This window comes from Rattus rattus, chromosome 2, assembly GCF_011064425.1.
Source record: "Rattus rattus isolate New Zealand chromosome 2, Rrattus_CSIRO_v1, whole genome shotgun sequence".
Taxonomy (NCBI): domain Eukaryota; kingdom Metazoa; phylum Chordata; class Mammalia; order Rodentia; family Muridae; genus Rattus; species Rattus rattus.
The window spans coordinates 70,283,830-70,300,281 of record NC_046155.1 but is presented as its reverse complement, the minus strand read 5'-3'; the positions used below and the strand labels follow the sequence as shown (position 1 = coordinate 70,300,281).

At 45.7% G+C, this 16,452-nt stretch overlaps 2 protein-coding genes across 2 annotated transcripts; both read left to right on the top strand.

Annotated features, from left to right (window-relative positions):
* The first annotated feature begins 638 nt into the window (after positions 1 to 638).
* Positions 639 to 2,541, top strand: Hmx2 (H6 family homeobox 2). Its single transcript, XM_032895603.1, has 2 exons — positions 639 to 906; positions 1,743 to 2,541. Exons 1-2 carry the CDS (start codon positions 639 to 641, stop codon positions 2,294 to 2,296), a joined length of 822 nt encoding a protein of 273 aa, XP_032751494.1. The 3' UTR covers positions 2,297 to 2,541.
* A 3,936-nt stretch (positions 2,542 to 6,477) lies between these two features.
* On the top strand, positions 6,478 to 14,686 carry Bub3 (BUB3 mitotic checkpoint protein). Its single transcript, XM_032892428.1, has 7 exons — positions 6,478 to 6,587; positions 6,849 to 7,043; positions 7,658 to 7,727; positions 9,212 to 9,363; positions 12,230 to 12,388; positions 14,149 to 14,326; positions 14,466 to 14,686. The coding sequence occupies exons 2-7, from the start codon at positions 6,849 to 6,851 to the stop codon at positions 14,684 to 14,686; spliced, it is 975 nt and encodes a 324-aa protein (XP_032748319.1). The 5' UTR covers positions 6,478 to 6,587.
* Positions 14,687 to 16,452: the final 1,766 nt, after the last annotated feature.

Below are 16,452 nucleotides of genomic sequence, written 5' to 3'. Positions count from 1 at the left end.
CTCTCAGAGATCTGTCAGTTCCCAAGAGGCTTGAAGGGGTTGAGGGGCTTAGGAGGATGGCAGCAACCTATAGGGAGCATCTTCAATGCCTGAGAACACCACCAGCTCGACACCGGCCGCTGTCCTCGTTTCTGGAGAGACAGGATTGAGACAAGGAATACAGGCTACAGTCTAAGCTGCCTTCAGCCCCGTATAGCACGGGCTGGACAGAGCTGATGCCGGTCCGCTACTAAGCGTGCTCCGGGAGCTTCCCGGTGCTGCGTGCTGGGCCCCAGCTTTTTAAAAAATTCCGGGACCGCTCCGCGGCGCTGCGATTGGCCGCGGCCCGGTAACCTCTATGCAAATGAGGCCGCGCAGCCTCCGCGTCGCTGGAGACCGGTGGAGTTGGCAAGCGAGGAAGGGACATTGGCACCGGGGCTGGGCGGGCTCACCCAGAGCCGGGCCGGCAGGGACCCGCGCGCAGCTGTCCGGTGCCTGCGCGTCCTGGAGCAGAAGGGACGCCTCCCCAGCCTCGTAGCCCCCTCCCCTTGCTTTCCCTCCCGCCCCTCCCCCCGCCTGCCTGCCCGCACCACCTTCCTTCCACCCAGCCCCGCTCTAAAGGGAGTTCTTGGTTTCCTCCGATTTCTTATGAACCCAGGATGGGCAGCAAGGAAGATGTGGGGAAGGGATGTCCGGCGGCCGGTGGCGTCTCCAGCTTCACCATCCAGTCCATCCTGGGCGGGGGCCCCTCCGAGGCACCGCGGGAGCCCGCCGGGTGGCCAGCCAGGAAACGCAGCCTGTCTGTGTCCTCGGAGGAGGAGGAGCCGGAGGAAGGCTGGAAGGCTCCGGCTTGCTACTGCCCAGATCCGCACGGCCCCAAGGAGCCAAGCCCTAAGCACCATCCCCCCATCCCTTTCCCTTGCCTGGGTAAGGATCGCACGTCGGGAGTCTGGGCCTGAGTGAGCGTGAGCCGACGCGGTGTGTGCTTGTCGGAGACTCGCGAGCAGGGTCACAGCCGGGCTGCTGGGGGTCCAGGCCAAGGGGAGGGGACTACGCACCAATGGAGCCTTCTCGAAAAGGGCCGGAAGGGCCAGTGCTGGGGAGAAGTAGGAATATTGGGGGCAGTAAGGGGAAAACTGGGTTGGAAGGAGGTTGAACAGGAGTGGGCCAGGAACTCTGCGGGCAGCACACAATGCTGGCCAAAACGTTTTCGCACGCCGGTTACTTTCTGCCCTGACTCCAGTTCTGCAGGTCTGGTCTGGGTGTTCTGTCAGTCCTGCAGGCTCTGCGTTTTTTCCCTCCTCTCATTCTCTTCTCGAAGTGATTAGTACTCTAAAATGATTGACAGTGGTGAGTTTCAGGGAGGTAAAAGCTAACGGAGAGCCAAGGAGTTAAGTATAAAATTAGCCTGACTACCAAAGAAAACGGCCTGTAAAATGAAGTTACCTTGTAAAGCTCAGTTCTCACAAGGCAAAAATCACCTTTTAAAAATGATGTTAATGTCCTCATTCCAGACCTGTTACCACCTATACTTACATAAACGTGGGAACGGAGACCCTCAAGTTCGGATTATATGGAACCCTCTTCTGTTGCTTTGAAAGGCCGAGGACTTTGGACGCTAGTAGGACACAAAAGAAAATAAAGGGGCTAGGAATAGGGGAATCAAGGATGCAAGTGTCAGCCAACCTCCTTGTCCTAGGCAGAGCTGAGAGTCTTCTAGAAGCATCAACTCCATGGTCATTCTGTTTGCGTTTATTCTCCAGGTACCCCCAAGGGCAGCGGAGGTGCAGGGCCTGCGGCCTCGGAGCGCACGCCTTTCCTTTCTCCTTCACACCCGGACTTTAAGGAAGAGAAGGAGAGGCTCTTGCCCGCAGGCTCGCCTTCTCCGGGCCCGGAGCGGCCACGGGACGGCGGTGCAGAGCGCCAAGCCGGAGCGGCCAAGAAGAAGACGCGCACCGTCTTCTCCCGCAGCCAAGTGTACCAGCTCGAGTCCACCTTCGACATGAAACGCTACCTTAGCAGCTCGGAGCGCGCTTGCCTCGCCTCCAGCCTGCAGCTCACTGAGACCCAGGTTAAGACTTGGTTCCAGAATCGCCGCAACAAGTGGAAGCGGCAGCTTTCCGCCGAGCTAGAGGCGGCCAACATGGCACACGCGTCGGCGCAGACTCTCGTGGGCATGCCGTTGGTGTTTCGGGACAGTTCGCTACTGCGAGTGCCGGTGCCACGCTCTCTCGCCTTTCCGGCTCCGCTCTATTACCCCAGCAGCAATCTCTCGGCCTTACCGCTCTACAACCTGTACAACAAGCTTGACTACTGACACGCCCGCTGGCTCCCGGGGCGCCTCTGGTCGCCTGCAGTCGCCTGCAGAGTCCGGCGCGGTCGGTATCCTTACTGGGTCTCCGGAGCAGAGCGGCGCGTGTCCAGAAATATTAAGAAATACACCATGTGTATTCGTTATGTCTTATTTATGGCCTCTTCCCTACTTTTTGGGTTTTTTTGTTTTGTTTTGAGTATTTATCCGCATTCCTCACGCCAGAGCACCTGCTTTCTACACAAAACCAAACCAACACGCCACGCGTATGAAACTATTTTGGAAGGGGAGATTCTCGGGTAGTGGTGGGAAAGGGGGTTTTGATTGGCCGGTAGCAAGGAAAAAACATCAGAAAAATACCAACAAAACCAGGTAGTCTTTCTCCCATATATACACCTGTATATGTATATAAATAGTGTACAAGGACACAATCTCAGCCGAGCGGAGCCCACTAGGACGTTGGCCATTGAACCAATCACTTCTCTTTATTCCCTTCATCTTGAGGATGAGTAGGGGCGAAACGAGGAGAGTACAGATCTGTAAATATTTTTAAAGAGAAAAAAAAATAAAACGTTTTAAACATGGTTGCTAACTTTGGAGGGATTGTCCCACCAGAAAGCGCGCAGAGGAGTTTCTGGATTTTTAGCGCCGGGGCGAGCAAGATTCTGTTTCCTCTCTCCGCCCCCACGGTCTTGCTCTCACCACGTGAAGGTGGGGTTGGGCTCAGAGGTTAAAGGTCGGGATATTGGGGCTGCCCAGGCAGCACGTGACTGAAGCTGCCTACAGAACAGCACAGTTCCCACGACCCAGGTGTGCGGGTTGGGATGCGCTCTGAGATAGAATCCAGATCCCGAGCCCGCCCGCCGCGAAAGACAAAGCCAGGAGCCTGGCTGCTGACCCGGTTGCCTCTGGGAATGAGCCGGGCAAGGAGGTGAACATCTCCCTGGTACTGGGATCTCGGTGTTTTGGGCTAGACAAAGCTGGGAACACCAGGAAAAGCCGGAACCCTGGAGCGCTCTTGGCGTCCTCCTGTGCGGAGTAAAACTGGAGTGTGAGAAAGCGTCAGCTTGGGGTCCAGAGCCCCACGCGACCCGCTTGCAGCCCTCGCAGGGTTCTCCGGCTAGGGACACAGTTGCGGGTTCTGCGCAGAGCTGGAAGTGATGCCTAAAGGTCAGATTTCGTTGGAGGGATTCGTGGAGCAGGTGACACAGGCGCTTCCCTATTTTTTTTTTTTTTTATAGTTGTTAAATTTGCACTGTGAGTGACCAAATGGTCGGATCACTGGCCAACACTCAGCAGCTGTTTCTGAATCCAGCCTTGAGGATTGCAGTGCCCAGCCTCCTGCCTGCCTGCCTGCCTGCATGCAGGGCTGAGGAGGCGCTGTACCCAGAGAACTGCAGCGCCAGGACCATGCAAATCGCAGCACTGTACTTCCTCTACATTTTAATAGCATCCACCTGTTTCTTGCTAAACGTCGGAAATGGGTGCTGGAGCTTGGCCTCAGATCGAGTTATTAGGTCCGGCCCACCTCCTCTCAGTGGTTGACCTGGGTGCGAGAAGCTAGGAGTCTGCAGCGCCAAGACCCTATTTCTTCAGAAAAAAAAAAAACTGGTGCCTGAGGGGCCTGTCTCTTTGAGCCAAGGGGCATCGAAATGACTTGCATTTTGTAGAAATTCACAGGATGTAAACGTTTACATGACCCATACCGTTCCGTGAAAAATGCCTGGCCGAAGAGCTTTGCCCATTTTCTTCTTATCACATTATATTTTATAAAACCTGCAATTCCTCCGAGGTGACTTCAGATGGATGCTACTCAAGAATGCACCCGACAATACTAGGTTGGTTGACTTGCATTTATTTTATTTTAGCCGTGTTCACATCAATAAGTATTTGTTGAGGTCCCAACATGTGCTAAGAAGCCACACTAAGCTTGGGGTGGTCAAAAGGAGAACGCAGAGAGGCCTATCCGTTCTTTTCTTACTTATTAAATATGTTTTCCATTGCTTATTGAATGTGTGCATTGTATGTCACTGTAGTTGTCACTCTAGATAACCTCTTTGCATTCTTCCCCTGGCAGCATCCTTTGAATCTTCCACCCAGAAACGACCACATTACTTCAGAGGAATGTCTTGTAAAGACATATCCCGTTCAGATGTTTCAATCTGCATTTCAGTAGATTACAGTTCGATGATGGACTGAACAGCATTGGGTCACCATATTTGCTTCAGGATGGCTTTCTCTATAGTTAGTGACCTCCTCCCATCACTGTCAGCACTTACAACAACTTGAGTTTGCCCTTAATATTTTAGGGAATGACCATTTTCCCAGTTGTCATATGGTATATATTTGACTCTCTTTACTCACCCAGACATTAGCAGTGACAGGAGACTCAACACTGCAACAGGTAACTGAATAACACAGACACACACACACACACGCACACACGCACACACACATGTACACACACACACGTACACACACGTACACACACTTGACATTTGTGTTGCAAAATGGTCAATACTCTACAGTGGCCAGATTTCCTATCTCAAGTCTATCAATTCATTTGAATAATCAGCAAAATAGTCCATCTCTTTTCAGGCTCTAAACTTGATTTAAAAGATTGACGTTTCTTAAAACTCAAATAGAGTTGGGCTGCAAGTGCATGGCCAGAGGGGCCTGAATCATACACACATGGGATAATGAAATATGCTTAGATTTTATTAGCAGGTAATTTATGCTCAGAATCTGGAAACACTAATAGAATTAAATAAACAACTGGGAAAGAGAACCAAATAAGTCAAGAGGTAAAATTATTTTGCTAAACTTAGAATGCAAAGCAACTCAATGCATTAAAAAAAAATTGAACTTGGCCACTGATTTGTTGAAAGAGAAGAGAGAAAGAACCAAATACTAGAAGTATTCAGAGAGGGAAGACGACCAGAAATTTTCAGTCATAATAACCATCATTAGGACAAAAGGCTGGTGTGTGTGTATGTGTGTGTGTGTGTGTGTGTGTGTGTGTGTGTGTAATCTTAAGTGCATTTAGTTCAGAGTCTGTGCACACAGGATAATTTTTTAAATGTACTTGAAAGTTAGTTTAAAACTAGAGACAACTTCCTACTTCATGCAACAATTTCAAAATAAAAGGGATTGTCTCAAAAAAGAGGGGGCGGAGAAAGAAGAACTAGCAAGGATTAATTGAACCTTTCAGTAACATTTTGCTTGTCAGTATGCCAGTCACCATGTTGTTTGTTAAGTACTGCTTTTCTTTCACAGAACCAAAACAATTCTGGTTATTGAAACAACCCTTTTGATTCTCTTATTTCTAGAGGATTCTAGAAACAGAAAGTGCAGCAAACTGAGCCTCCCATGATATGGCAGGGTAAGGTGGAAGAGGAGAGGGCAGCCACAATGCTAGGTCCTATGATGAATATCCCTAAAAGATTCTGGTTGAGCTTGAAAAGATTGAAACTATTTGTGTCCCGCTATGATCCCCCTTCTGGATGAGGTGCTCTTCTAAAACAAGTAGTTTGATTGTGTATTCCCAGAACTTCTTACCAGGCCTGGAATTCAAGTGCTTGAAAACCGTGGAGAGATAAAACTATACAAATGACGGCTATCCCCTATGAGATCACTAGAACTCAAGAGGAATGAGATTCTAATTAACAGACTGAAAACCCAGCAAAGTGAAAGCAAATAGTGCCTTTGACTAGAAAGTATCCTTCAGCGTGACAAGTTTGGGTTAATTCCAGGGGTATGTGTTCGTCCGAAAGAAAATATTAATTTAGCTCTATAGTAGTATCAACCAAAATGAAATTCTGCGTCTGAGGAATAGAGGAGAAGAATGTCACAACTAGAGCTAGATAAAACATCTTTTCTGTCTCGTAGTCTGTGGATAATCGGGCAGGCAGCTTCAGGGAGACTACAACTCCCAGCATGCAGAGTACAACTGAGGGCGGGCGTTAGTGCCTTCATGACCTGAGCATATTGGGAGTTGTAGTTTTCCTTCCGCAGCTCCAGAGACGTAACCTTGGCGGGGTGGTACTAAGAGACCCGGTGAACGGAAAAAAAAAAACGCGGCTTCCCTTTGAGCCGGAACAGGATGACTGCGGAAAATGAGGCAGGCAGTAGATCAGACCAATCAGCTACCGAGATCGAGCCGTTGGCTTTCGAAATGAGCCAATGATAGGCCTGCTCCAGAGCTTCCTCTCCGCCTCCTCCGCTTTGCCTGCGAGTGCTCCGAAACGAAGTGGGGCGGTAGTGGCCGGTGCAGAAACGTTGCCTAGGCGAACACGAGGTAGAGGTCCGGGCGAAGGTGGGCGGAGCGGGATTCGTGGCTTGCGGCCGGCGCGTCGATGCACAGGGGGGTTCGGTCGAGGTCCATTGTGTTCTATTTGGGGATCTGCGGGCAAGGAAGGAGGCCAGGCCCGGTGGAGCTCGGCGGTAGCGGGATGGCGGCCGGCCTGGATCAAGGCGGGCCCGCGCGCTGCGCAGGCGCAGGTCCTGGCCCGCCTCTGTTGCTCCGGTAAGGGACTCAATCTTAGCGTTTGTTCTACAGATGACCGGTTCGAATGAATTCAAGCTGAACCAGCCACCCGAGGATGGCATCTCCTCGGTTAAGTTCAGCCCCAACACCTCCCAGTTCCTCCTGGTCTCCTCCTGGGATACGTCCGTGCGCCTCTACGATGTGCCCGCCAATTCCATGAGGCTCAAGTACCAGCACACTGGTGCTGTCCTGGACTGCGCCTTCTACGTAGGTGGACTCAGTTTCTGCTCCTGTCCCCTTACTAAGTTGTCCTAGGCGTTGCCAGTAGCATCCTTATACACGGTTTGGAGTATTCGGACAGTTCATAACTACTCGGGGATGCGTGCACTTTAGCCTGGCTTGAGCCTATTACAATGGTGTGTTTTCATTTCTAATCTCATGGCAATTTCAGTCTCTCTTTTCAAGTTCAGACTTGAGTACAGCTTTCTGCACATAGGTAATTGTTTGAATTTAACAGCAAGGTGAGGTTAGCTATCCTTTTAAAAGCAATGAATGTCGCCTAGTTTAGCCATAACATTCTGGTGTCCATCTCGATAAAGCTACCCAGTAGTTGCTTAGTTTAAGATCACTTGCATTTTTGTTTACTTAATGTCTGTCACACTAACAGTTGGACTGTAGAAATAGCAATTTTGAAATGCTTGCTAAAGCTATGTAACTTTGGAGTGACTCAAAATTTAAGGCGTGGGTGGATGTAGTGACCACGCCTTTAATCGCAGAGGCAGGCAGATCTCTTGAGTTTTGAGGCCAGCCAAGACTACATAGTGTGTCCCCCCCACCCCCCCAAAAAAAAATGAAAATCAAAACCAAATTTTGCTTTGTAGGATCCAACACATGCCTGGAGTGGAGGACTAGATCATCAACTGAAAATGCATGATTTGAATACTGATCAAGGTAATACTGTGGCGACATTTTATCAGTTTCTCTTTACTAGTACATTCGTGTAGACATGATTATTTAGGAAGAGTGGTTGTTTTGAGTCCTTAGGTGAAGGCGAAACATGGCTTCGAGAATAGACTTTTAAAATTGGAAGAAGTTACCACAAATGGAACATGTGATTTGCAGTAAAGCCCATTTCGAGCACTGTCTTACGTGTTTACAGGAAGCCACTTAAGCCTTTGACCATCACCTTTGGAAGTCTTAAGCAGTGGGCTGGATCCATGGTCTGACTTGTCAGGATTTCTTGGGACAGTTTGATACTTGAGGGTAGTCTTTCCACAGACTTAAAAAAAAAAAAGTACCTTTTAAAAACGGAGCTCGGTAGCTGGTCAGATTTATCTTAGTGATGCCTTTGTATTCTTAGCATGGGAATGTGTTTCAATGGGATATGTAAAAAACATTTTTTAAGAGTTATGGTTTTACTGTGGCAGAATTCGGAATGGAACCCAAGCTGTGCAGAGGGCTCAGCTTTGTTTGCCTGCTCTATTCGGATGTAGGTATACTTGAAGGAGATGGGGGGAATGTAGAGACGGGGCTACCTAGAGGCTGAGTTGAGCAATGAGGAAGCCTGTCTGAGCCAGGTGTGATGCTCTCCTGGAATCCCAGCACTTGGAAAGGGGAGGCAGGAGGATAAGAAACTGAAGGCCAGCCTCGGCTACATAGACAGTTTGAGGCCAGCCTAGACTACATAAGACTGCGTTTCCAGAAGAAAAAGAACCGTGTTTAATTGGAAGAGGCCTCTATACAAAAGTAACGTTTTGTGTCTAATATGTGCATTCGGGGCAAGCACTCTGCCTGGACTCATTCCTAGTTCTGTTATTCATCTTTTTTTCTGTATGTCACATGGGCTTTGGCACATAGTAGATATTTAGTAGATGTTTACTGAATGAACAAATGAGATATTGGGAAGGTTGAAATTGACAGGAAAGAAAGTATGTAGCAGCAATTGGACCCTGCCATGAGAAGCAAGTGAATTAATTGAAAGACTCCCCCTCAGTCCTGTAACCGCTTCTTATTAGCATTGGCTTAATGCGAGGATAAGAGTTGTCAGGGTACAGGAAGCCAGAGATCTCCACTCTCAGTTCACTCAACAAGTATTTGTGGAGCACCTACCATGGACCAGTCATGCACCAGATACAAAGGTATACAAGCCAGTTTTCTTACAAAAGCTAGGTTCAGGTTCATCCCGTACCTTCTCAGTACAGTTTGAAGTTCAAGGCAGCTGTGCTGCGTCCCTGCTGGTGACTAACCTGTGCAGTATGAAGTGACTTAGAGAGGAGTGGGTAACTCTGTAGTGTGGAGAGATTGCTCTGCATGCAGACGTTCTGTGGGGTGACCGAGAGCAATTCATTTCAGCTGACTGTTCCGTTGGTTCACTTGAGGTGTCCTATGAGACAGTAAAGCTAGCTGTGTTGTTTTTTTATTTTCCTTTGCAATAGAAAATCTTGTTGGAACTCATGATGCCCCTATCAGATGTGTCGAATACTGTCCAGAAGTGAACGTGATGGTTACTGGAAGTTGGGATCAGACAGTTAAACTGTGGGATCCCAGAACTCCTTGTAATGCTGGGACATTCTCTCAGCCGGAAAAGGTAGGGTTTTTATGTGTACCAGGAGTTTTCTGTTTGATGACTATGCTGTTGAATAGGTTAAGAATTGGCAATCTGTTTTAGAAACCTAACTATATAGAAATACTTTAATATGAAGGGAATTAACTTTTAAAATGTGGTCATCTTTTTCTGTCAGTTATTAAACGTGGGCTAGAGAGCAGGAACTCCTCAGTCTGTGTATTGTTAATGCATCCGGTCTGAGAGGTAACCTACTACCTTTTCGTAGAAGCCATTTACAGATACTGGCAGTCCTAAGTTGGGTCTGACACCCCAAACCAGAAGATGGGGTGAAACATGACTCACTTTCAGCTGTGACTTGAGGTTCCATTTGAATTGACAGTTGAGAATGGAAAGGGTGTCACTTGAACTTTAGAGAGACAACCGGGTTCTCTGGCTTTTACTGCTGTGTGTGTATTTAAATGCTGACAGATGTGGTTTGAAGGCTTGTAGTAAATGGAGCTTTAAACACCTTTGAATCTAAATCACATTTCCCACAGACAGCACCGTAGTTGCATCTTACGTTTTATTCAATCCAGTTTGGCAATCTCTACCTTTGAATTATAAAACCATTTACATATATGATTCCTGTGATTTTTTTTTTTCTTTTTTTCGAGCTGGGACCGAACAGGGCCTTGGCTTGCATAGGCAAGCGCTCTACCACTGAGCTAAATCCCCAACCCCCTTTTTTTTTTTTTTTTTTTTTTGAGAATTTCATGCGTGGACACGTTGTATGTCTTTTCTATTCTTTCGTCTTTTCCTTCCGACTGTTTCCGCTCACTCACTCTCAGGTTCCTGGGCTCTCCCATAATTATAATCGTTTTATACTCGTACACACATGTGAACACACACAAGCTACTGACTCCATTTGGCGTTGACTGTTTATCCATGTATTTATGGTTGGCCACTTAGGATTGGATAACCTCCCAAGGGCCTTTCCTGGAGAAAATGGAATCTGCCTTGTATGAATGGAGCTTTTTAAAACCAACTTGGGTGTATTCTGACTTCTCAGTCTGTTCCATCAACATGTATAGGCTGTATCCTCACCAGACTTTTATCAGGTAGCAGTTAGCTTAAAGGATGAATTGTTTTAGCAGTCTTAAGTATTCTTCACTTGAGTCTATTCCCTAATGTAAAGACACTGTTCGGCCCTGTTGGCCGCCATTACATACAGCAGCAAATCCAAAGAGCCATTATTTTTTGTCCCGTCACAGTCGACTCTCCTCCTGGCAAGACCTTTGTTCAGAATAAAATAATTGCATTGTTTCTAGTTTTGATTTATGGTTGTATGCAGCATGTTAAGAACTGTGATGAATTGCTGACAGAATATCATATAATGGACAGCCACACTGAAGCAAGCTGCTCACTGGTTCAGCGAAGTTCATTATGTCACTCTTTTTAATACTTTCTTTGATAAATGTATATACCCAGTCAGTACTATGACAGTGGTTTCCCTTGATTTATGATCAGTGCGGATAGAAAGCAGTTTTAGAAGCTTGTGTGTCACCTGTATAGTAAAGATTTAAGGTAAAATTCTGGACATAGTTGTGCCACTATAAATCGATCTTTTCCTGGTTTATTTTTTAAGTTTAGTATTTCATATATCTTAATTTTTTTTCCTTTCCTTTTTGGAAGACATTGGCCTTCTGAATAAACGCATTATAGTATTTGTATTTACATATGCAATCATTTAATATTTCAATTTTAAAAATTGTTTTTCCCTCGGTTGCTTTAGTTGTTGAACTTTAAAGCCGGATTGTAGTGGCTATGGCTCGCCTGCTGCTGCCCTGGCCTGCTGCTTTGGCTGGTGGACGGAAGTTAACATGTGGGTGATGATCAGCTCTGGCTGTGTTGTGGAGGGTTAGGGTGAAGCCTTATCATATCTTGGGTCCTCTACATAATAGGAATTCTGCTGAGTTGAAAATCAACAGTCACCTCAGTTGTAGGCTTCAAGGCTAGATTTTTAAAGAAATAACTTTCATTAGGAAGATACTTTGCTGCTTTTTCATGAATTTGCTCCCTCTGGTGTCTGCCTCGAATCCTATTTGCAAGTAAACCAACAAATGTTCTGCTTGCAGGAAATCTTATAAAGGATTTTTTTATTATTATTATTTTTTTTTTTTTTGTGGAAACTTAAATATTGCAGAAAATACATTATGAGGGGGAAAATAGATACTTTCAGGGAATAAAATGCTCTTTAGGGTTTTTTTTTTTTTTTTTATTCCCAAAGTGAGCTTCCTTTGGACCACGGAACCTGAGGTCAGAGCCTAAGGGTGGCTTTGCTGCATGCATGACAACTCTCTTGCCTTCATTCTGAGTCGGGGCTTGCAGAGCCTCCCGAGAGACAGCCAGCCTGTTGGTGATGCTCTCTTTGCTCTTCCCAGGAAGAGCTTCCCCTCCAGGAAACGACTGGGCAATGCCAGGAGTTTTAGGATTGCCAAATGAAATCTTTGAAAAGCTGCCCGCCCTGGTCAGAGAAAACAATGAAAATGATTGCTTTACAAAAAGCCAGAAGCTCTTTGAATGGTGTTTGAACTTTATTGTCCTGTTTTGAGTGGGTTTAATAACTTTTATCTTAAATGAAGCAAGACATTTTGGGGGACATGTTTCTCGTTGAGAGCATTTCATTGTTAGAAGTGTCTACATGTTTAATTGAGTTGTGTTTTAATTTAGTGAAGTTCTGGGGGTGCTAGTTTCCCTGAGTCACCTCACCAAATGTCTAAAGTTGACGTGTGATCTGGGAACCTGTTCAGCTAGCTTTTTTATGGTTTTAGGATTAGAGATGGACTTGAGCAAAATGTCATTTTCAGGAAGTAGATGATGATGATCAAATTTTGATGTTTCCTTAAAGGTCTACACCCTGTCGGTGTCTGGGGACAGGCTGATTGTGGGCACAGCAGGCCGCCGAGTGCTGGTGTGGGATCTGAGGAACATGGGCTATGTGCAGCAGCGCAGGGAGTCCAGCCTGAAGTACCAGACTCGCTGCATCCGAGCCTTCCCAAACAAACAGGTACCCACCCCTCCTCACCCCTCTTCACCCCTCCTCACCCCCACTTGCCTGGAATTTCAAAGTAATGACTTCAAATTTGCTTTTAGGTCTGCTTTCTATAATCTTTTAAAGACAACTGTATTTGCATGTGTGTGTGTTCTTTATACTCTTTTACAGACAACTGTAAATTGTGGGAATAAGTTAATCCCACATTTTAGGGAAGATGTTGATGTTCCAGAGGTCAAGTGCTTTTGATAGGTCTTATGCTGATTTTGGTATGGGATATTTAATAAGTACGAAGTTTTAAAGAGTTCAAACATCCTTCAACTTCCTATCCGAGCCTAATTTTGGAAATTGAGGTTTATAGAATTTGCTTTTTGTAATATTAGCAAAGTTGTTTCTCTCATGTAACAATAGAGCTTTGATTTTTTTTTTCTCTCCCTTTCTTTTATTTTTAATCTTTTTAAAAGTAGCGATACTTAGACAGACCATGTCTTATATGATATACTGAGTCTCCTTTCGGCATCACTGAAAAGATTAGTAAGCTCCCTTTCTTGAGCCGTCCTTAATGCTCTAAGGAGAGGCAAGCCTTGGTGGCGGGTATACTCCTATAAGCCTAGCACTTATGATCAAGCAGGAAGATTGTGAGTTCAGGGCCATGGTGGGGTGTAAAGTGAGACACTGTCCCCAAAACTGCCAGGGCAGTTGGCTGTGAGGAAACGTTCACTTAAAGCAGGAGATGCGTTTGGAATGAGGGCTGTCCTTTAGCTGCTGTGGCTATGAAATAGGAAGTCAGATCTCCCTGTCCTCTGTCTACTCCAGTGGCGGACCTTGAAGACAAGGAGCTGTGCTTGATGAAACTTGCCGGTTTAAACGTGATTATTCATGCTTGTGTTACAAAAAAGGTTTTTATCTCTATATTTACCTTTCTCTAAGGGTTTGCTTTTGCTTTTATAATGTATGCATAAAATTGGATTTTTATTAAAAAAATGGAGACAGCTCAGTGGGCAAAATGCTCCCTGCCAAGCCTGATGCCCGAGTTCTATCCCTGGGACCCACATGGTGGAAGGAGAGAATGGACTCCTGCACGCTGTTTTCAAACCTCCCCACAGAAAAACACACACGCGCGCGCGCGCGCGCACACACACACACACACACACACACACACACACACAGAGTAAATTAAAAATGGATTTTATTAAATTAATTTTCTACAAGCAGTTTTTATCATTTTAAAATCATGTTGTTACTTGAAGAGACTGAGAAGTGGTTTGAAATTGGGACGCACTCTTGAGAGTTCCTCACAGCCTCATGTAGGCCAAAGGAAGAGCTTGGCCAGCTGGGCTGGAACTGGGTTACTGGTCCTCCCTCCCGCTGAGGGGAGACACACTATTTGTTCAGAGTTAAAGACACGGGAGATTTTAACTGAGGGAACAGATTGGAGTCCCCTTCGGGTCTGGAGACAGAGGATACTAAACTTTAAAATTCCTTGTTTAGATTTGACAAAACAAGTCGTTTTTAGTTGCAGTGTGTTAGGTACTGATAGTGTGGAGAGAGTGAGTGAGGGCAGCACCATTTCTCACAAAGCAGGTAAGGTGCCTTTAGCTACTGATGCTCTTAGCTATTTATAGAGGCTTCGTGTCTGTCAGTGCAGCTCCAGGCCTTTTAAACCTGGCTGAACTTTCATTTCTGAAATAGACGTCTTTATGGGTTGAATTGGGGACCTCATGTGCTCTCTGGAATGCAGGTTTTGCCAGTTTGGGCCTCTGCTGTCTTGGCAGGGTTATGTGTTGAGCTCCATTGAAGGCCGAGTAGCTGTGGAATACTTGGACCCGAGCCCTGAGGTTCAGAAGAAGAAGTACGCCTTCAAGTGTCACAGGCTAAAGGAGAACAACATCGAGCAGATTTACCCAGTCAACGCCATCTCCTTTCACAATATCCACAACACATTTGCCACAGGTGAAGTGGGACACACGGGCTGAGCTCAGTTTTAAGATTGTGTACTGCTTATCTCAGGTGGAATCCTGATGAGGGATTGTTTGCTTTGACAGCATGAAGACTCCGATACAACGCCATTAACTGTTTATATCACTTGCAGGAGGCTCTGATGGATTTGTAAATATTTGGGACCCATTTAACAAAAAGCGCCTGTGCCAGTTCCATCGCTACCCCACCAGCATCGCATCCCTTGCTTTCAGTAATGACGGAACTACGCTTGCAATAGCATCGTCATATATGTATGAAATGGATGACACCGAGCATCCTGAAGATGGTATCTTCATTCGCCAAGTGACAGATGCAGAAACAAAGCCCAAGTGAGTATGCTTCACCTGGACCGAAGCCTTTTCTTGCATTCAACCCAGGACTTATTAATTTTTCTAAATTCATGAACAGCATTGTTGATGCCTGCTCGATATTACAGCTGACTGTAGGGTTGGAGTTGATTTTATCTTGTTCTCCCAAGCTTTCAATATCCGTAGGTTGATAGACGTCTGATGGATAAAATCGTGCCTAGTTGTTTTGTAGAGAAGAATGTCAAGCTCTCATTCTTCGTGAATAGGCTCTATTATTTGAATCTGGAGTTACTACTACCCCATTGCTTCAAAATTAAGTTGAGGAATTGAAGAATAATTTATTTTAGTAAATTCTATTTAAGATATTTAAGAACTTGAACTGCCAAAAAAGTCTCCCCTCTCCGGCGATTGTTTCTGTAACATTTACAGAAGGGAGTGGCCTTTGGGTCTCACTGGAAACCCAGAGTAATGAGGCCCTGCCTCGCACAGCAGATTCCCTTCCTTTTGACATGTTCAAGAGGTGTAGGTGGACGCTGTGGTGTAGCGTCTGTCGTCTGCAAGGCCCCTCTCCATGTTGTGGCAGCGCAGGACAAAGCCTTTTGGCCAGTGACATCTCCTGGGCTGCAAATGCAGGGGCTTAGACACAGATTACACCATGCAGCACCTACCCCATGGCTCTTGTCCTGTGCCTGACTCTGTTCTCAGGTCCTCGAGGAAATCCTCGGTGAATATTTGTGGGGTAAATAAAGGCGTGTGGGGCGTCTGTAGTCTTCTGAAGTCCCCTTGCTACATTTGTTGGGCCTCTGTAGGAGTAGAGCATTTAACAAGGAGAAATGTTTGTGCTTTTACAGTTTGTAGAGTTTAGAATGTGGCGCCTGTTGGAAAGGGCTGTGCTTGTATTTGATATTTCTTGTCCTAGCCATTTTGATCTTTTTTTTGAACTTGTAGATCACCTTATTCTTGACAAGACTTCTCGTTCTTAAGTGCCATGTTGATAAAGCAATTGGTACTTCCCAGTGGTGGATTCATAACTATTAATAAGGAAACCAGGGAATTACTAATTTTGATATTTTTTTTTAAGAGCCTGAAAATGATGGAAAAGAGGTTTTTATTAATTTTTTAAATGGAAACTCAAGCGTACAAGCTGGCTTGATGGTTTGCTACATTAAAGGTGTTTGGGCAAATAAGACTTGAGAACAGTGGATGCACTTTTGAGAATCAGATTTGACCTTGGTTTTTGTTTCTGCTGTGGAAATAAGTGTTTGTAAATAGGACATAAATCTCTTTGTGTTCTCTCTGTCCTTAAATGGTTGAGGAGAAGGCTCTGGAGCCATTGCTTTCTTTGCTGGTGATAGTTGGTAATTCGAAAGCTGCTTCAGACTGCCTCATGAGGAGGTTAATCTACAATTAAACAATATTTCCTCTTGGCCGTCCATTATTTTCTGAAGCAGATGGTTCATCATTTCCTGGGCTGCTAAACAAAGCAAGGTTAAGGTTAGACTCGCGGGAATCAGCTAGTTTTCAATCTTATTAGGGTGCAGAAGAAAACTAATAAGAAAACCTCCTAACATCATTTTGTGACTGTAAACAATTATTTATTAGCAAACAATTGATCCCAGAAGGGCAAATTGTTTGAGTCAGTAATGAGCTGAGAAAAGACAGAGCGTATCTGTGCATTTGGGAAAGTCATTGTAACGTAATTGCAGTACATTTAGACAGGCATCTATCTGGACCTGTTTCTATCTCTAAATGAATTTTTGGAAACATTAATGAGGTTTACATATTTCTCTG